This window comes from Arachis duranensis, chromosome 7, assembly GCF_000817695.3.
Source record: "Arachis duranensis cultivar V14167 chromosome 7, aradu.V14167.gnm2.J7QH, whole genome shotgun sequence".
NCBI classification, from domain to species: domain Eukaryota; kingdom Viridiplantae; phylum Streptophyta; class Magnoliopsida; order Fabales; family Fabaceae; genus Arachis; species Arachis duranensis.
The window spans coordinates 60157498-60179947 of NC_029778.3; the positions used below are offsets into that span (position 1 = coordinate 60157498).

The 22450-nt window shown below is 33.8% G+C and overlaps 2 protein-coding genes across 2 annotated transcripts in view; both read left to right on the top strand.

The window, feature by feature from the left end:
* The first annotated feature begins 13035 nt into the window (after positions 1-13035).
* On the top strand, positions 13036-13797 carry LOC110273597 (uncharacterized mitochondrial protein AtMg00810-like). Its single transcript, XM_021126794.1, has 2 exons — positions 13036-13270; positions 13601-13797. Exons 1-2 carry the CDS (start codon positions 13036-13038, stop codon positions 13795-13797), a joined length of 432 nt encoding a protein of 143 aa, XP_020982453.1.
* Positions 13798-15942: 2145 nt separating this feature from the next.
* Positions 15943-22450, top strand: part of LOC110273598 (L-ascorbate oxidase homolog) — a 35222-nt gene continuing 28714 nt past the window's right edge. The window contains exon 1 of the mRNA XM_052251605.1: positions 15943-16129. Within this exon, the coding sequence (XP_052107565.1) occupies positions 15943-16129 (187 nt within the window). The remainder of the gene's footprint in view (positions 16130-22450) is intronic.

Genomic DNA, 22450 nt, shown 5'->3' on the forward strand with positions numbered 1-22450 from the left:
AATTATTTTATTATTTTATGTAAAGAGAATTTTGTTTATTAAGGTTTAAAAAAATAATATTAAAATTAGTAGTATAAAAAAATATTGTAAATTTAATATTATAAAAAAATTATATAAGGACTAGTTTGATTAATTTTTAAAATTTAATGAAAATGATTTATATCTGAACTTTCAAAGACTATTTTGATTATGAAAAACTTTTTTACATGTCAAGTGACACGTGGCACTTAACGTGATACGTCATCATCCAACTGATGAAAATACTAATTTGACTTACATTTTATCTTTTAAAAACTAATATAACTGAAAAAATTATCTGAGAACTAAATTAAATAATGAGTAATCTTTCATAAATGAATTTGAATATTAACCCACACAAATATTCTAACACTATTAAGGTGAAAAGGATGATGATGCATGGGCTTCTGTCTGTTGTCCTGTGTCATGTAATACGGTACTACTTTTAATTTGGATCTGTGCTCGCTTTCATTTGGTGATAATTTGGTATTGGACACTTTGAACAGAGAAAGGACACCAAAAGCTTTTAATAACTCAGAATTTGAAAGACCCCATTCATGAGATAAATAAACAAGAAAGGAAATCGTACCTATAAATAGATAAACCAGTTAATGGGGGGTGTATGTGACAAAATAATATGGAAAGGTTATCAGGTGTTTCAAGAAAATTGGTATATTTTAGTAATTTTTACCATTAGTTTTTATTATAAAATATAGAAAGGTTATCATGTGTATCAGAAAAATTAGTGTACAGATATTTTTAGTTATTAATTTTTATTTAAAATATATACATAATAATCAGGGCGGAACTACATATAATAAAAGAGAGGTAATGACTCCTTCCAAATTTCAAAATTTTTTTATCAATTATGTACAAATTTTATTTTAGCCCCCACTTAAAAATTTTATTTTACTCTTTTTTATTATAAAATTAATTTTTGACTTCTTCCTCAACTTTAACCTAATATATATATACTTTTGAAACTATTGTAATATCAAAATTTTTAGAACACGTGATAAGTTTTCAATAGTATAAGTTCCAAGAATATAGTGCAACTAGAAATTTTAGTCTTGCAAATAATTATGTGTCAAAATTGGGAAACAGCTAATAACTATATTTAAAAAGTTCTAGTTACTTTAATGAGAGGGTGTGTTTTTTATTTATTATCAATTGTTGATTCTGTTTTCACTTTTTGGGTTGAATTGTAAGGATAGTATTATTTTTCTTGTCTATCTATTATATTATTATATTATTTTGTAGCTGATAGCATTTTGGTATTAAGAATACTCACACAGCACATTTTAGTGTCAGTATCTCTTCATTATAATTATAGAAACTCACTATTTAATGTAAAATTATATTAATTACTAATTATTAATATTTTCAATTATTTTAAAAAGAAAATCTAATAATTAAATTAAAAATACTACTAATAATATTAATACACTAAAATTAAATCTTTTAAAATACTACTAGTTATACTAAAAAAATTTTATTGATGTTGTAATAAACGGACTGAATCAGACAAACCGAGTCCATAATGGGCCTATGGTCTAACTTTACCACTTAATAAAGATGGCTTCAGCCATCTTCTCTCTCCCCATTCATGCAAGGAACGCTGAAAATACTCAGCAAAGGGAAGAACACCATTCCACAATCCAAAACCCTCACTTCCATATTCAAATCTAAATAACTTTTGATTCGGAGATTCGATTGTCGCACCATTTGCGGCCACCAACCGCATCGTCGACCTCTACAAAGCTCAGTACCTAATTAGGTAAGGAAGCCACGTTTTTTTTTCAATTTTCTCTTCTCCAATTTCGAAATTCAATGTGAATGCATGTTGAATTTTATATAATTTCGATATTTAGGATCGAATTAGCTTGCGAATTTTGTTGGGTTTAGCTCACTTGAGTTGTGGACGAGGTAAACTTCCTCAATTTTCTTGTAAAATATTGATTTAGAGAATTCTATGTTAATTATAGTGGTAATTATGTTGTTAGATTGAAAATTGGTTGAGAAGTGGAATTAATTAGAGGATATGGGAGCTTAAGATCGATTTTGGAAGCTAGATTCCTTGGTGAGGGGCTGTGTTGATAAGCTTGTGGTGCGAAAATGCTTGAAGTGTTCCAGGATTATCGGAAAATTGGCCAAGGTATGGTTTTGGTTTCTCGTATATAATATGTAATGTGTCGTGAAAACTTAGGTTTGATGACCATAGGATAAGTTTGGATTGAATGTTTGGTTGTGGAGGTGATTAGGGAACTAATATGTATATGTGTGTAATGAATTTGAGAATTGATATATGCATGTAAATGTTGAGGATTAATTATAAGATTATTTATGAGTATGTTTTGTTTGTTGAATGTGAAATATTGTTATGTAGTTTAATGATATAAATGTGGTGGATAGTTGATGAGATGATGATTTGAATGAATGATGGTTGCGCGTTGAAAGACTAGTGAGGGGTGATGATTGGATTTTTGACGGTTTAGAATTTCATAAATGAGTTCTCGTTGCAAGTATAGTTTCTAAACCAAACAATAATCTTCTCATACAAAAAGTTGTTTGTCACTAAAACAAACTCCTAAATTTATAAACCGAAGTATTCAAACCTCGGGTCGTTCTCCCTAGGAATTACAATAAAGTGCCTTGTTATTGGTTAGAAATGTGTTTTGGGGTTTTGGATAAGAAGCATGAAAAGTAAATGGCAATGAAAATAAACTAACAACTATAAAAAGGCTCTTGGCAAGGTATGAAAATTAGAAGTCCTATCCTAGTTATCATTCTCAATTGTGATGAGAATTGTTTATTGCTACCACTTAGTTAACCCTTACTAAATAAAGGAAAGTCAAGTGGATGAATTGACTTGAGCCACAAGTCCTAGCCAACTCCCAAGGAAAGACTAGCTTTAGTGCACTCCAAACCAATTAGCAATCTCTCCAATTACCAATCAACAAAGGAATTAGATAACTCAAGAGTCACTAATTACTCTACCTAGGCCAAGAGGAACAAAATATATACTATATCTAGAAGAGACATTTCAACATTACAATAAAAGAATGGAAGAAGAATGAATGTAACAACAAGGAATTGAGATGTAGAAGTAGAAGAAAGCAAAGATTAAAACTTAGATCTAAGAACTAATCCTAATCCTAATCCTAGAGAGAAGTGAGAGCTGCTCTCTCTAGAAACTAACTCTAACTAATCCTAGTGAATGTGAATGATTGGAATTCCCTTTGCTCTTCAATTCTTGGCTTTAAATAGCAGTTTAGGCGCCAAAGATGGTTGGAATTGGGCCCCACAACCCTTGAGAATTCGTTGGTCACGTTTTTATTAAAAAAATCATAAACCAGCACCGACGCGTACGCGCACAGCACGCGTACGCGTCCATGGGGTAATTCGCAAGGTGCGCGCAAGCGCCAGGTGCGCGCGCGCGTCCATGTGCGAGTTCAACTTCTTTGACTTTTCATGATTTCTCCACTTTGCATGCTTTCCCTCTTCACTCCTTTGATCCATGCCTAGCCTTTTCAATCTGAAATCACTAACAAACATATCAAGGCATCTAGTGGAATCAAGGAGAATTAGATTTAACTATTTTAAGTCCTAAAAAGTATGTTTTCTCATCTAAGCACAAATAAGGAGACAATCACAAAACTATGCTAATTCAGTGGATAAATGTGGGTAAAAGGTGATAAAATCCCTTAAATCAAGCACAAGATAAACCCTACAAATGGGGTTTATCAAGGGGTTCCTTACTAGCGTTCAGCGCCAGAAAGCTTGCCTGGTTGGGCGTTGAACGCCCAGTGAAGGGATCCTCATTGGCATTCAGCGCCAGGATGACTGCCTGTTTGGGCGTTGAACGCCCAGCCAGTGCTCTCTGGCTGGCGTTCAACACCATCTCTGCTGCCAGGATGAGCATTGAACGCCCAGTGAGGGGTTCCTTATTGGCGTCCAGCGCCATGCTTGTTGCCATTGTGGCCGTTGAACGCCTAGTAAAGGCTTCTTCACTAGCGTTCAACGCCTTCCCATTCTCCTCTAATTTGGCCTCTACCTTCCATGGTTATGGCCTTGTACTCTTCTCTTGGATTCACCTCAATATTGCTAGGAAGAGTGTCAAGAGGAGTCTCAGGGATCCTCTTACTCAGTTGACCAACTTGTACCTCCAAATTTCTAATGGAGGACCTTGTTTCATTTATGAAACTATGAGTGGTCTTAGAGAGGCTGGATACTAGAATGGCTAAGTCAGAAAGGCTCTGCTTAGAGGTCTCCATATTCCCTTGAGAAGATAGGAATGGTGGTCTGTTGTTGAAGCTATTCTGGTTCCTTCCACCTTGATTGTTATTGAGACCTTGCTGAGGTTTCTGTTGATCCTTCTAGGAAAGGTTAGAATGATTCCTCCATGAAGGGTTGTAGGTGTTTCTATGGGGTTCTCCCATGTAATTCACCTCCTCTATGGTGGGTTGATCAAGATCATAAGCTTCTACTTCAGAAGAAGCTTCTTGAGTACTGCCAGCTGTAGTTTGCATTCCAGTCAAATGCTGGGAGATCATATTGACCTGTTGGGTCAAGATCTTGTTCTAAGCCAATATGGCATTCAAAGTCTCAACTTCATGAACTCCTTTCTTCTGAGAGGTCACATGATTCACAGAATTTCTTTCAGAAGTATACATGAATTAGTTGTTTGCAACCATCTCAATGAGTTTTCTTGCTTCTGCAGGTGTTTTCTTCAAGTGGAGTGATTCACCTGTAGAGCTGTCCAATGAAATTTTGGACATCTCAGACAAGCCATTATAGAACATGCCTTTGATGGACCATTCTGAGAGCATGTCAGGAGGACATCTCCTGACCAGTTGCTTGTATCTTTCCCAAGCTTCATAGAGGGATTCACCTTCTCTTTGTCTGAAGGTTTGAATATCCACTCTAATTTTGCTCATCCTCTGAGGGGGAAAGAACTTAGCCAAAAAAGCATTAACAGGAAAGAGCATGAGCTTGTATACTTCAGGATTATCTCCATTAGTCTTTATAGTATCACAGATATGTAAGAACTCAGCTAAAAACTGATATGGATCTTCCATTGGAAGTCCATGGAACTTGTACTTCTGCTGCAGAAGAGAGACTAACTGAGGCTTAAACTCAAAATTGTTAGCTCCAATGGCAGGTACAGAGATACTTCTGCCATAAAAGTCAGAGGTAGGCATGGTCAAGTCACCAAGAACCTTTGTTACTTCCTCTTGAAGTTCGGCCATGTCTCCTAGTTCTTGTTCAAAACTTTCTGAAAGGTCTCTTCCGGAGTGTTGTGCTTTAGCTTATTGTAAACGGCTCCTTAGAGTTTTCTCAGGTTCAGGTTCAGGATCAGGAGTCAAGAGGGGTTATTTATCCCTATTCCTAGTCATAAACAAGAAAAGAAAGAAAAGAAGAAAGCTTTTTGTGCTACTTAGACAAAAGAGCTTCCAGTTAGATGTGAAGAAGGAGAGAAAGAAGAGAGAGAAAAGTGAAGATGAAAGAAGAGAGAGAAGTAGAGTTCGAATAAATAGAAGTGAATAGGAGAAGATGTATAAATAGAAAATATGAATAAGAATTAAAATATTTTTGTTTTTATTTTATTTATTTATTAGTTTTCAAAAATTAAAGTTAAGAAAATTAAAAAGAATTGAATTTTGAATGTTGATTTTCAAAAAAGAAGGAAGAGAAATAGAAGAAGTAATTTTTGAAAATTGAGAGAGAGAAGAGAAGTAATTAATTAAGAAAAGATTTGAATTTAAAAATAAGATAAGAAAATATTTGAATTTAAAAATTTGAAATTTAAAAAGATAAGATGAGAAATTAAAAAGATTTGAAAAAGATTCAATTTTAAAATTTGAAGTTAGAAAAGATAAGATAAGAAACAAAAAAGATTTGAAAAAGATAAGATTTTGAAATTTGATTTTTGAAAAAAATTTAATTTTAAGTTTTGAAACTTGAAAAAGATAAGATTTTTAATTTTGAAATTTGAAATTTGAATTCTTAAAATTTGAAAATTGAAAAAGATAAGATAAGATTTTTGAAAAGATTTGATCTTTGAAAATTTGAGGACTAAGATAAGATAAGATAAAAATTTTGAAATTGAAATTTGAATTTTTATTTTAAAATTTTCGAAAATAAAGGTTAAATAAAAATAGAAAAGATAATTTTTTTTATTTTTGAATTTAATGATGAAAGAGAAAAACAAGTAAAAGACAAAAAACTTAAAATTTTTTAGATCTAACGCACCTTATTTTCGAAAGATTTGGAGGGAAACACAAATGGACACCAAACTTAAAAATTTTAAGATCAAAACACAAAGAAAACTCAAGAACACTTTGAAGACTAACAAGAACACAAAGAACAAAACTCAAGAAATTTAAAGAACACAAGAACACACAAAGAACACCAATCTTAAAATTTTTAGAAAACCAAACATAAATTTTCAAAAAATTAAAAAAAAAATAACAAGAAGAACCAAACTTAAAAATTTGACACAAGATTTAACCAAAGAAAAACTATTTTTGAAAAATTTTTGAAAGGAAGATACCAAAAAATTGAAAATTGTAATAAGACCAAAAACAAAGACTCAAACACCAAACAAAAAAAAATTGAAACAAGACTCAAACAAAAAGATACTAATTTTGAAAAATTTTAGAAAAAGGAATAAGAGTTTTCGAAAATTTATCCATGAACATAAACAAAAGACTCAAACAAAAAGTTAAAGATTCTTGAAAATAAAACTTTTGAAAAAGATTTTTGAAAAAAATTTTAAAATTTTTGTAATTGAAAGACAAAAAACAGGAAAGATTCAAACTAAGAATAAGGATTAAACAAATTTTTTTTTGAAAAGGTTTTTAAATTTTTCGAAAAAAGAAGAAGAAAAATAAAAATAAAAGACTCAACAAAATAAAATAAATTACCTGATCTAGGGAACAAGACAATCCGTTAGTTTGTTTAAACTCGAACAATCCCCAGCAACGACGTCAAAAACTTGGTGCACGAATCTCCATACCTTCGTACAGTTGTACCAGCACGTGCATTGGGTCGTCCAAGTAATACCTGAGCGAGTTAGGGTCGATCCCACATGAATTGTGGTTTGAAGCAAGCTATGGTTATCTTGCAGGTCATAGTAAGGCAGATTAGAGGGTTGATGGATTGATAGAGTGAAAAATGTCTAATATAATAGGGTGCTAGTAAATTGGAATCAGTAATAGGAATATATTGTATAAATCAGTAATAGGAATAAGGTAAAGGATTAGAGTTGCTTTGTCTTTCTGAAATAACTTTGGTATCACTGTCTTCTTTGCTTGTGAGTGATCTCTTCTATGGCAGGCTGTATGTGATCAACGCCTTTATTGAAAGGTTGTCAATGCTCCTCCGGATCTGAACCCCAAGATTAGTGTGGATCCATCTCTGCTTGAGGGTGAAGTCGTACAGTCCTTTCTCCTTAATGATCCTACTCAAAATGCCATAGACAAGGTCGGATCTTCCAGATCAGAGAATGCTGCATCATTGGGTTTTGGCCTCTACCACAGAGACCTAATCTCCCTGTAAATTGGCTGAACTGGTGTCTCGAGAAGTCTCCAACGAAGTCGTGGATTAGCCGTCTGAGAGATGTATGATTCAAGTTGGCGGTTAGTGCTTTCCACTGAAGTATTCACATGAACCCAAGTAGACGTGGGTGTTTGTCAGGCACGTTCATCTTAGTATGATGAACAGAGCTGATTGTCACTAATCATCCTATTCACCATGTTGAAGTACGAATATACATCTTAAAATTAATAACACACGGATCGAAGAGAAAGAGTAATACTTTTATTAATTCATAGGACTCAGCAGGACTCCTCCCCTCAACCTAGGAGGATTAGAAACTTATACTGAAAGCAAATACAATGTAAAACTCAAATATGGTGTGTGTCATCCTTTAGAGAATGTAAAATACACTTTAAATACTAAATAGATGACTAGTAAGGGTAAAACAACCTATTAGTGCTAAAATCTACTTCTGGGTAGTGAGTATTTGGGCTGAGTTTTGATGAGATCCACGTGCTAGGGAACCTCTAGGGCGTCGAATGCTGGCTAGGGGGTCCTCTCTGGGTGTTTGGACGCTGGTCTCTACTCTTTGGGTGCTGGATGCCTGGAAGGGGGCAGGAAGCTGGCTTTGGACGCCAGTTTTGGGCCTTTTAATCTGAAGCAAAGTATGAACTATTAAATATTGCTGAAAAGCTCTAGAAGTCAGCTTTCCACAGCCGTTGAGAACGCTCCATTTAAATTTTTATAACTCCAGAAAAGCTCTTCTGAGTGCAGGTAGGTCAGATCCAGACAGCATCTGCATTGCTTTCTCTGTCTCTGAATCACACTTTTGTTCCAGCTCGTCAATTTCATCCAAAAAATACCTAAAATTGTACAAAAATATAAAAACTCATAGTAGAATCCAAAAATGTGAATTTAACACTAAAACCTATAAAAACTCAATAAAAACTAAACAAAACATACTAAAAACCATATGAAAATGATGCCAAAAACGTATAAAATATCCGCTCATCAATAGGTTAAGTTTTCAGTCAACAAGATCACTCTCCACTTTTGTATCAGTTTCAGCATCTCCCTTTTTACCACCATCTAATCCTTCATATTCATTATCCTTAACCTGCTTAAAGTAATTCCAGTAACTATCCTTTTGCAAAAGATTAAACTACAAAATTTTAAAATTCCACACAAATTATCAAGATGTTAAAGATGACTATATTCATAACTCACTTGGTATCTTAGACAAGTATGGAATAATCTATCTGAATGCTCTATTGTCTTAGATTTTATATCGTTATTTTCAACCCACTAAAGCACATTTGGTCTATATTCTTCTTCTTTATTCACAATGAATAGCTCGAACCATAGCTGCCATATGACTGCGACAGTAGCCCACTATTGTGCCCTCCAATTCCATTATCCATCATGCTATTCAACAATGATTTGGCCTCTCAAACTAGTTTGTTGCTGCAACAAAGATGACATTTATGGAGGAAAAGAGATTAAAATTTGTATTTGTTGGGACTAATTTGATATAGCTCTCATAACATATTTTGTCAAGAACAATTATTTAGCCATATATAATACCGACATGTCAAGATAATGTGTCATATAAGCAAACATTAACATTGTTAGTTGTTAGAAAATTAAATCAAGAATATTCAAGAAAGTAGTACAACTACAATATACTAGAACATTGAAGAAGTTCAAAATCAAATTGAATTGGAACTGAATGGAAGTTGCACTCATAACCTCCATACTAGAAGAATGATGAAGTGCCATTCGAAGCTTCAAGATTGATGACTAAGCTTAATAAAGAATTTTCAAGATGTGCTAGAAATTACAAGAAGTTACTTTTTGAATAGTCAAAGTAAGAAGTAAAGTTGGATAAGTATGTGTATCAAGAAGCTAGTATAATCATGAACTTTAGTATGAAACTTTGCCTATAAAAAGGCACATATGCCTTATGTATTTTGTATGTTCCATGAAATGAAAAAAAAGATATGATTATGTGAAGTCCTTCTTTGTTCTATTATTTCATATGGTTGGTGAAGTTGAGAGATAAAAAATATGATAGCGTCATTTATATGAGTGATTGATCCTAGGGCCAATTGAAGTGTGGGTATTATACTTACATTTGGTATCAGAGCTGGTTAATCCAGCGCCTGGTGTTTGAGAGTTTGTGAAGTGTGAGAGAGTTCTCGCATAGCTGTTCGTTCGTAGAGTCGGTATGACAAACACTTTTAATATTGTGTGGTCCGGTCTCAAGTTAGATGAGAAACTTGATTATAGTTATTGGGAGACTTTGATGTCTACCCATTTGAAGGCCCAGAACCTATGGAATTTCATTGAACCGGGTTTGCAAGAAGGAGCAGATGCTGCCCAACAAAGGAGAGATCAATTGGTGCTATCTCAAATTCATCAAGGAGTAGATTATACAGTGTTTGGCAAAAATTGCAAATGCCAAAAGTGCAAAAGAAGCATGGAACATGTTAAAGCTGTCATACAAAGGCGTAGATAAAGCTCAGAAAGTAAAGCTACAGTCTTTGAGAAGAGAATATGAAAGGTACGAGATGTCTAGCTCAGAAACTGTTGAGTAATATTTTACTCGTGTTACAGATCTTGTCAATAAGATGAGAATCTATGGAGAAGATATGCCCGATAGCAAAGTGGTGGAGAAAATTCTTCGCACCATGCCGATGAAGTATGACCATGTAGTGACTACGATACTAGAGTCACACAATATGGATACCATGACGATTGCAGAGTTGCAAGGAGCCATGGAAAGCCACATCAGTAGAATACTAGAGAAGTCAAAAAAATCAACCGAAGAAGCCTTGAAAAGCCGAGTGAATTTAAACAATATTACAGCATCAAGCCGTACACAAGAAAGACGAGGTCGCGTTTTTAGTTTTCAAAGTAGAGGTATAGGAAATTTTAGAGGAAGAGTTTGTGGCAATTACAACCAAGGAAGTTACAATAATTTGACACCACCTAATCAAGGAAGAGGTGGAACGAATTTCAGGCCTGTCAACCGAGGAAGAAGTCGAGGTAATTTTTATCAAGAAAGAACCAATTTCAACTATTTTCATTGTGGAAAGTATGGACACAAAGCAGCAGATTGCAGATTCAAAGTGATGAATAATAATCAAGCACACGTTGCAGAAAATTAGCATCAAAATACTGATGATAATCCGGGTACTTAGACTTTATTTTTTACAAGTAATTCATGTGTTGAAAATGAAAATATACGGTACTTGGATAATGCTTGCACTAATCATATGTCTGTTAGAAAGGAGTTATTTTCTTCATTAGATGATTCAGTTAAACTATTATTAAAGTTTGGTAATAGTACAAAGATCCTTATTGAAGGAAAAGGGTACATACCAATTAGATTGAAAGATGGTTCTCTGAGCTATATTTCTGATGTTTTCTATGCTCCTTAACTTGATTATAATTTATTAAGTATGGGCCAATTATCTGAGAAGGGATATAAGATGATAACTTATCGTGGATATTGCACTGTATTTGACAACAATGGAAGGTTCATTGATAAAGCAAAGATGACTTCAAATAGAATATTTTCGTTAAAAATTCAACATGTTAATCCCTCTTGCATGAGTTCTGTGATACTTGATGATAACTGGTTGTGGCATATGCGGTTTGGGCACTTTCATTTTTCTGGCCTAAACTACCTGTCAAGAAAAGGACTTGTTTCTGGCCTACCACGGATTCATATTCCCAATTGTGTTTATGAGATTTGTCAACTGGGAAAGAAGCACAGAGATCCATTCCCTACAGGAAAGTCTTGGAGAGCTATAAGATTACTTGAAATTGTGCATTCAGATATATGTTCTGTAGAAGTTCCAAGTAATGGTGGTAGCAGGTACTTTATCACTTTTATTGATAATTTTAGTAGATATACATGGGTATACTTTCTGAAGCAAAAATCAGAAGCATGTGATGTCTTTAAGACATTCAAGGTGTTTGTCAAAAAATAAAGTGGCTGTAAAATCAAAATTCTCAGAACAGACAGAGGAACAGAATATCTTGCATGTTCAGAATACTTTAAGCAACACAGAATTCAACACCAACTAACAACTAGATACACTCCTCAAAAAAATAGAGTTGCTGAAAGAAAGAATTGAACCATCATGGATATGGTTAGATGCATGCTCAAGTCAAAATAAATGCCTAAAGAGTTTTGGGCAGAAGCAGTCGCAACGGCAGTTCATATTTTAAATAGGAGTTCAACAAAGAGTGTTCATGATAAAACTCCAGAGGAAGCTTGGAGTGAAAAGCGGCCTTCCATCCATCATTTCAGAGTCTTTGGGTGTATCGCTTATGCCCATGTACCAGATCAATTAAGGAAGAAGTTAGATGACAAAGGCGAGAAGTGTATCTTTATTGGCTATAGCACAGACTCAAAAGCATACAAGTTGTACAATCCAAAAACAAAGAAAGTAATCATCAGCAGAGACGTGACATTTGACGAGAAAGCCACGTGAGACTGGGACACAAAGACAGAAAAGCATCTGATAGTAATTTCAAATACATGTGATGATGAAGAAGAAAGACAACCAGAATCATCTAGAAGACCTCAACGAGAAAGGAGACTACCTGCTAGATTAGTAGATTATGAAGTTGGCAATGACAATGATCCGTCCGATGAAGAAATCATAAATTTTGCTTTATTTTCAGATTGTGAGCCGTTGAACTTTGAAGAAGCCTTTAAAGACAACAATTGGAAGAAAGCAATGGATGAGGAGATTCATGTCATTGAGAAGAATGACACATGGGAGCTGACAGATTTACCAGCAGATAAGAAGCCAATTGGAGTAAAGTGGGTTTACAAGTCTAAGTAAAAACTCAGTGGTGAAGTTGATCATTTCAAGGCAAGATTAGTTGCAAAAGGATACAAACAAAAACCAGGTATCGACTACTTTGAAGTATTTGCTCCTGTTGCTAGATTAGACACTATTCGTATGATTATTTCACTCTTGGCTCAAAATAAGTGGAAGATGCATCAAATGGATGTTAAGTCTGCATTTCTAAATGACACTTTAGAAGAAGAAGTGTATGTTGAGCAACCTGTAGGATATGAAGTTCTTGGAAAAGAAGATAAAGTTTATAAACTGAAGAAACCTTTGTACGGGTTAAAGCAAGCACCAAGAGCATGGTACAAGAAGATTGATTCTTATTTCATTGAGAATGATTTCAGAAGATGTCCGTTTGAGCATACTCTTTATATCAAGTTCGTTGAAAATGGAGATATCTTGATCGTGTGTCTTTATGTTGATGATTTGAACTTTACTGGGAACAATTTGAAGATAATTATAGAATTCAGGGAGGCTATGATAAAGCACTTTGAAATGACGGATATGGGCTTGATGTCTTAGTTTCTTGGCATTGAAGTGGTTCAAAGAAATGATGGAATTTTCATTTCTCAGAAGAAATATGCAAATGATATTTTGAAGAAAGATGGAGCATTCAACGCCAGTTTCTACTCCAATCGAAGAGAAGTTCAAATTGTTGAGAGAAGATAAAGGAAGAACAGTAAATCCTACATATTACAAAAGCTTGATTGGAAGTCTAAGGTACCTGACTGCGACTAGACCAGATATTGTGTTTGGAGTTGGTTTGCTTAGCAGATTTATGGAGGAGCCTTGTACGAACCATTTGCAAGTGGCAAAGAGAATTCTTCGATATATCAAAGGTACTTTAAATGATGGAATTTATTATGAGAATACTAATGAAGTAAACCTTGTTGGCTACACTGAGAGTGATTGGGCCAGAGATATAGAAACAAGAAAAAGTACTTCAGGGTTTGTATTTCATCTTGGTTCTGGTTCAATTTCATGGTCGTCAAAGAAATAACCAGTAGTTGCTCTCTCTACAGCAGAAGTAGAATATATAGCAGCAGCATGTTGTGCAACACAAGTAGTTTGACAAAGAAGAATTCTTGAGGAATTGAACGAGAAACAAAGTACTCCAACAACAATATTTTGTGATAACAAGTCAGCTATTGCACTTTGCAAAAATCCAGTATTTCATGGAAGATCGAAGCATATTGATATTCGGGTTCACAAAATCAGAGAGTTGGTGAATGAAAAAGAAGTTATGATCGAGTACTGTCCAACTGAAGAACAAGTTGCAGATATATTTACAAAGCCATTGAAGACCGAGTTATTTTACAAGTTGAAGAAGATGCTTAGAATGATAAACTCTACAAGCTTGATTTAAGGGAGGCAATGTTAGAAAATTAAATCAAGAATATTCAAGAAAGTAGTACAACTACAATATACTAGAACATTGAAGAAGTTCAAAATCAAATTGAATTGGAATTGAATGGAAGTTGCACTCATAACCTCCATACTAGAAGTGACGCTGGGATGTCCGCTTGGATCACCAATCTTGGCGAGGTTAACAACCCCACTATGGTGAAAGTAGCCAAGAACCCACCTTGGTTGGCTAAGCCAAGGATGCACCTCTTACTCTTAAAAGAGCCTAGAGGAAAATAAGCACACAGCTTATTTCAATATATAACTCAATCAGTACAACTCATAAACAAAAGGGGTACATATGCATATTTATACTAGTAAGGGAGGGAGAACCTTCATGACTCGGGCGACGTGGGACTAACTCATAACACAATATAATAATATATGCTAAACTAGACTACTTTAATTAATATTTCTAATAACTTAATAGATGCTCCTGCATCATTCTCCCTGGGTTGGAAAGAGCTTCTGCATTATCCTCCCTGGGTTAAAAAAGGCTCATATTGTATTGGCGAAAGATTCCATTGGCGAGTGCATTTGAAAGATGTTAAAAGGCATAGCTCAACTTGATTCTTTTGACCATCTACATATTGTAACGGGGTTAATACGATCTTCTTGCCATCTTTGATAAAGGAGTATGTATTTTTGAAACCATCATGAATAGCTCGACGATCATATTGCCAAGGACGTCCTAATAGTAAATGACACGCGTTCATCGGGATGACGTCACACCATACTTTATCCTTGTATTTGCTTCCCATAGAAAATTGGACACAACATCGCCTTGTTACTTTAACTTCATTCTCCTTTTTTAACCAATGCAACTTGTAAGGATGAGGATGTAACTCGGTTGGAAGCTTCAGTTTGTCTACCATATAATTTGAAACAACATTTTCACAACTTCCGCTGTCTATGATAACCTTGCAAACCTTCTCTTCAACAGTGCATCTTGTGTGAAAGATGTTGTGGCGTCGCCAACTCTTGTCTTTTATTATCCTTGCAGTATTCAAGTTTTGACAAACTACTAAAGCTTCTCCACAATCGGGTGGAACTTCTTCAATAGCATAGTCAACCTCACATTCCTCCTCTTGCTCCTGAATTGGTTCTGCATTAACCTCTTCCTCGACAAGAGTGATAACCCTTCGGTTTGGACAATCAGCAGCAATATGCCCAAAACCTTGACATTTGAAGCATTTCCTACCTGATGATGCACGCTCCTTGTTGCTTTTAAAAAATTCTGTCTTCACTTCTTGTTGAACATCAAGGATGACTTTTTTGTCCTTCGGCGACTGAGTGTTATTCCTTTGTGTCTTTTGCTTTTCAATCTTTAATGACAACCTAATGACATCATCCAAGGTCCAATATGGTTGCAGCTGAACGACATCAGAAATTTCTGTGTTCAGTCCTCCAAGATAACGAGCGATTGTTTGTTCTTCAGGCTCTTGAATGTCACACTTCATAAGCAGCTCTTCAAAGTCCATTGTATATTCTTCCACAGATAACGACTTTTGCCTCAACTTATAAAATTTGATGAAGGTGTCTTGCCTGTAATGTTCAGGAAGGAACTTGCGCTTGAGTTCATGACGCATTTTATCCCATGTCTTGATCTTTCTTCTTCCTTCTCTTTCTCGCTGACGCTTGAGATTCTCCCACCAAACTGACGCATGCTTCTTCAACTTGATTGCTACAAGCTTCACGCGCTTGTCGTCTGGAATGTCTTTTAACTCGAATACTCTTTCTACTGTGCAAAGCCAGTCGATGAAATCATCAGGTTGGAGTCTCCCTTCAAACTCAGGAATATCAATTTTGATTCCTAAGTCTTTAGCTTTCGTGTTGTTGTGTCGTGCTCTTCGTGTGGACAAATCTTCAGATGAAGAAGAATAATGAAATGGATTTCCATTATCCTCTTTGCTAGAAGGAGTGTCTTCAGTCTGGTTTCCATGATTATGTTGAGCAGCATCATATTTTGCAAGTTGCTCTTGCAACTCCTTAACTTGACGGCGTAATTCCTCCACTTCAATTTCTTGAATAGTTCTACGCTTCGGAGCCATCTTTTACTACTATGCAATATGCTTGGATGTTGATGTTGTGATGATGAGGATGCACAATGATGATAATGATGGAAATGAACAAAGATAAATCACCAACAGAAATGCCACCAAAAGAAGAGAAAAGAATAATGTTACCCGAAACTTCGCAGCAGACAATTCGTACTGATGACGACTCGTACCAACAGCGAGCAAACCGCACTTACGACCGTATCCACAAACCAAATAAAATTTTACTAAAGCAAGGTAAAGCCCACGAGGACCGACCTTGCTCTGATACCAAACTGACGCCGGGACGTCTGCTTGGATCACCAATCTTGGCGAGGTTAACAACCCCACTATGGTGAAAGTAGCCAAGAACCCACCTTGGTTGGCTAAGCCAAGGATGCACTTCTTACTCTTAAAAGATTCTAGAGGAAAATAAGCACACAGCTTATTTCAATATATAACTCAATCAATTCAACTCATAAACAAAAGGGGTACATATGCATATTTATACTAGTAGGGAGGGGGAACCTTCATGGGACTAACTCATAACACAATATAATAATATATACTAAACTAGACTACTTTAATTAATATTTCTAATAACTTAATAGATGCTCCTGCATCAAGAAGAATCATGAAGTGCATTGGAAGTTTCAAGATTGATGACTAAGTTTAATAAAGAATTTTTAGGATGTGCTAGAAATTACAAGAAGTTACTTATTTGAATAGTCAAAGTAAGAAGCAAAGTTGGATAAGTATATGTATCAAGAAGCTAGTAGAATCATGAATTTTTAGTATGAAACTTTGCCTATAAAAAGGCACATATGCCTTATGTATTTTGTATGTTCCATGAAATGAAAAAAAAGATATGATTATGTGAAGTCCTTCTTTGTTCTATTATTTTATATGGGTGTTAGTAAAGTTGAGAGATAAAAAATATGATAACGTCATTTATATGAGTGATTGATTCTACGACTAATTAAAGTGTGGGTATTATACTTACATTAGTGATAAAATGGATAAAAAACTAATATGATTAATTTTAAATTTTTCGATCACGATTTTAATTAATTTAATCATTTCGACCAATTTAAAAAGTGCATAATCTTTTAAGACCAATTTTACCATTTATGTATATTATATTCACGTTCAAAATCCTCCTCTATCTCCATGTCCAAGGACCAAGGTACGTACGTTTGGCCTCTGTTCTCTGTTCGCTTACAGTAGTTACTAGTTATCACTTAAATATTAAGTTATTTAATCATTTCATAATAGTTTACTTTTATCAATGACAAATTGCTATATTTGTTTCAATTCACTCCCAAATTACGAAAAACAGAGAGTGCAAACTACTAGCTAACCATTTGACCACATGGCCTCGGTATTTTAAGACATTCTGTATGTTTCTCTCCCTTTTTTCTTGGGTCTCCCACTCTCCCCATTCTATGGAATATCACGAACACCGTAATGCTATTAGTTAGTCTATGAAACATTCCAATCAAACTCTTAAAGAAAAAATTAACTAAGAAATTATTTATCAATAATTGAATCCTAACATAGTGCCACGTATATATAGTTTTAATATACATTTAAACAAGTTTTAAATTTTTGTAATATATCTTATTTTAGATCTAATAGTCTTTTTAAATTCTTAATTTTTTTAATTTTAATTTTTTTTATAAATTTTAAGATAAAATACTTGAATAAACTAAAAGGAACCAAATATTATCAATATCACCCAAAAGTAAGAAATAGTACAGTAGATAATCCAAATATTTTATTTATATAAATCAAATTACAATTTTTATTAGTAAATCGAATTAAGCTAAGAAAAATTACTTGATGCATGTGTAAATTGAAATTGTCTAATTCGATTAATATGTGACCTAATAATTTTACTTAACTTAATTCGATTTACTAGCAAAAATTGCAAATCGAATTATTCTAATTCAATTTATATAAATAAGGTCTTTGGGTGATTCACATATCATTTCTTACTTCGAATGATATTAGTAATATTTGATTCCTTTTAGTTTATTCAAGTATTTTACTCTAAAATTTTAAAATTTTTTATTTATTTTAATTTTTACTATTAATTTGTTCTGTTAAATAATATAATATATTAAATAATGTTAACCTAGCATATCTTGTGTGCTATTTCAACATTTTATATTGCCACATTAGTTATTTGATAGTTCAAAAAAAAAATTTTAAAATTAAACCAATTTTTTAAAACTAAAATATTCAGTGAAATTTCTCTTTTTCTCTCTTTCTCTCTCTTCTTTTTTCCCTCTTTGATTGTTGGCCTTAAAGAGAATTGATTTACTGATTGGACCATTTTTTAAATAATGACAAAACATATTTTATAAAAACAAAAGACTTATTGTTTAAACATTTCATATTAAATGATATAGTAGAATTGTTATGTTTTGGGACGTGGCTGTAATATATAATATATAGTAGAGATTGTTATTCTTATTATGTTTCTCCATTCTAGTTTAAACTCTTAACAATATCACATTTTGTCTTGCTATTTTGGTTATGAACTTCACAATAATTTCTCAATTATTTATGTAAAATAATTTCTCAATTATTTATGTAATTGCTTATTAAAATATATTCTTCCTCAGCTAGTCAGCTTGCCTCTCTTACCACAAACCATTTCCTTTCACTTAATATGGTTTCATCAGTTACATTTTAATATTGTATAGTACCACTTCTAATCTTTGTTCTATTAGTAGTTTACACAATTGATTATTCAAATGCAGAAAAATCCAAACCCACCAACTGGCCTAACATTGAATGTATCACAAAAAGTTGTAGATTATGAGATTCGATATGACTGCTAAGTCTTAACTACAATGCAACTTGTTAATTAGGATCTACTAATATATATCATATATTACAGCTCTTTAATTAGTGTTATTATTTTAATTTAACTAAGAGTCAAGAAAATGATTGTTAATTAACTCTGTCCCGTGTCATATATATATATTATGAAAACCAGAGTGTCATGTACTTGAGAAACTAAAGATGCCTCTGTTTTATTCGCCAATAGATTCATTTCTGGTATAATAATATGTTAGTTTAATTTATGTTACAAAGTAATATTTTCCATCAAACTCATAAGTTTTTTATTTTTATGTTCACACTACGCTACTCTGTTGACTACGTCAATCGAATATATATAGTTCATGAAATGAAGCTTGGTCTTCGCAATGACATTGAACTTCTAATAAGTCATGAATTTATGAAGAATGATATCAACTTATTATGAATCAATTTTTTTACAACAGTTTTTTAGTTAAAAATAATCGTTAATTTGTTTTTTCAATTATTAAAGAAATCATGTAGTAAGATCACTTTTTGATAATAAGAAACATATGAACCCTGTATATTGTCTCTTTAATTAGACTTTGAACTGCTTTTGAAATTAAAAGATATATTTTAAAAATATAAATCCATTATTTTTTTGAAAAAATATTTTAAAGAAGTAAAAATTATTTTTATGTTTGAATGTAATCTTTTTAAAATCTATGTTTGGATATATAATATTAAAATAATTGATTTTATCCTTAAATAATATCTTTTTTAAATTATAAAAAAATCAATATCTAAGAATGATAACTTATCAATTATTTATTTGTTTATTTTACTTTGACCAAACGAGAGTGATGATTATCAGTGGTTAAGAGAAGGGGGTTGAATCTTAGCCATCTTTCTCTAAATGTTACTTTCGGTTTTTTTAGAATAGCTCCAGGAGATATTTCTGTTTTTTGTCTCATGGCTGGTCAAGAGACATTTTCTTTTTGTCTCGTAACCGGTTAGGAGATATTTTTCAATTTTGTCTCCCACGAACAGAAACAGTAAAAGAGTAGAAGAGAAAGAGAGAATCACACCCGGAAGTATCTTGGTTCAGCTGCTCAGTGCAATGCAGCCTACATCCAGTCTCCATCACAACTGTGACGGAATTTCACTATAATCAAACTGATTACAGACACCAATTCTCCCTAGGAACTACCCTTCCTATCCGGGACAAGTCCTGAATCTATCCCCAACCCTGAACTTGACTTGGTAACCTACCAAACTTTCAACTGCTAAGTGCTATCCCAACTTGCAAGGGGATCCCCTCAGGATCATGACAACAAAACAGAAATACATACAAAGAATTTCTGAGATAATAATGGCTTTTTCTTTAACTCTCTGCCTTTATTCACTCATTGGCTTTTTCTTACAAATCTCACATTTTGCCTTTTACCAATGAAACACAGACAGACTCACTGAGAAAAAGAAATATTCAATGAAAGCCATGAAGGAGAAGAATAAACAGATCCAAGAGCTATGAAAACCCGAACGAGTGCTCTCACTCCTTATCTCAAGTCTTGGCCATTCACCCTTATTTATAGAAGGGGAAGCTTCCAAGGTTGAAACGGTTGAACCAAGCCAATCTTCTTCTTCTTCAATATCAAAACCGGTTCGAACAGAGAGAGAAGAGAGAAAACCGAATGCTAAAACCAACATGCAATTACCTCTGTGTCATCCCTTCTCATCAAGCTTCATCAATCCGGGCCTTCCATCTTGACTTGCTCCCCAAGAAGGATTCCTGGCCCTTGATGAGTCCTTGATGCTTAACAGCTCCTCCTGCTCTTATCTTCTGCCTCTTCCTCCACGTAGCTACAGTAGCTACCTCCTGTGGTAGTTGATCAAAAGTAGAGACGAGCCATGCTTCCAAGGGATTTTCTTCCTCTGACCGAGTTGGATCTTCTCCATTTTCGGGTATGGAGAGCTTGAGACCTCCTCACCACTTCTTACTATAAGTGGCAAAGATCTCAGTCACACCCTACTGTGGATTTTCTTTTTCTTTTGCTAAGGCCATCATCACTTTAGCCTCTTGCTTGTTCATAGCTACTGTTTCTTGCACCTTTCTTCTGATAACTTGCATATCCTCCTTTCCTGATGATATGACTTCCCTTTTTCCAAACCTAGTAACGTGTGAAACATTAAAGGCCATCAAATCAATTTGACCTTTCTCTTTCTTGTTTTCAAGGAATGCAATTAAGCCAAATTAATTTAAATTTTAATTTCATCAAAGATGTGAGTGGTAACTATGGAAAACATGCATTCAATTTGTTTAAAATTTGAATTCCACCAAAGTAAATTGGTAACCAAAAGATGCTTCAACAAAATTGGGCCCCTTTGTTTTTGTGCTTAACGTATGGCATTTTTGAGCCACTTTCTTCATCATTTGTTTTATCAAAATGGATCTGAGGTTTGGACTTTCTTTTATTTCAAGATTCTGCTACTTTGTGTTTGAATTAATTTGCTAAAATAATATTTTGACCAAAGTGGGCTGCTCTACTATTTTTGGCCCAATCAACATAATAATAATTCAGCCATAATAATTAAAACATTTTGTACCAAAGGCTGAATATTTTCCCAACTTATTGGGCTTATCTCTATTTCAAAATTCAGCCACTTGATCTATTTAATTTGCACAAGGCTAAATTAATTCATTAATCAAAGTGGGCTTGATTAGCTTTTTGGCCCATTGTGAAAAACTATTTTGCTTCCTGCACACTTGAATAAAAATCATCAAACAAACCATTGGAAATTATTTAAACACTTAAACATATTTAATAATGTTTGTTCATCACTTTTAATTTAAATTTTCCAAACTCAACAATCTCCCCCTTGATGACAAATATTATTAAACTGAATTGAAAAGGATTTGGATTAGAAAACTCCCTTGATGATTTGACCAAATCATCCCCCTTTCAATTGTTCAAAATGCTCCCCCTTAATATATGCTTGATTAACACAATTTTCAAGAAAGCAAAAACCGTGTACAAGCTCAAAAAAATTCCTAAAAGATAAAAAATTCAAGAATTTGGATCCTTTAAGATAGAGCCATATTTTCACAAGAAAATATTTTTCAAACACCTTAATAAAATTCCATAGTCTAGTCAGCACACATGCATTTGAGCAAATAAATTTATCAATGACAATCAAAACTCAAGTTTAAATTCTCTTACACAAAGTGCTCAAAATAATGAGCCAAAACAGAGCACAAAGCAGAGCACAAATATGAAACAGAATGCTCATGTTCAAACAGAATTCTCATGTCCAAATAGGACATCAAAAAAACAGTTTCAATTCAGTAATTCAGCCCTTCTTTCATTTTTTGTAAGACCAAGAGGAAAAGAAAGTGTAAAACCCGGTTAATTAATGACTAATTAACCCATAAATTTGAATTTATTCTAGAAAGTCAAAAATATAATTTTTATGGTTTAATATGATAGAGGAGATTGAAACAAGAATTTTGATAGTAATTTTATAGAATTCGGACCAAGATTGGACCGAACGGGCCAAACCGGGCCAACCGGACCCAAAGTAGGCCCTTGGCCCAACATAACTAGACCAAAACCCTAGTTTTCAGCATTCTCTCTCCTCACTAAACATACTCACATGCTGAAAATAGAGGCCATGGAGGGAAAAACTCTCTCTCAAGTTCTTTCTCTCTCTTGATCTTCAAACCACCATAACTTTTGATCTAGAGCTCCGATTGCCGCTCCGTTTGCG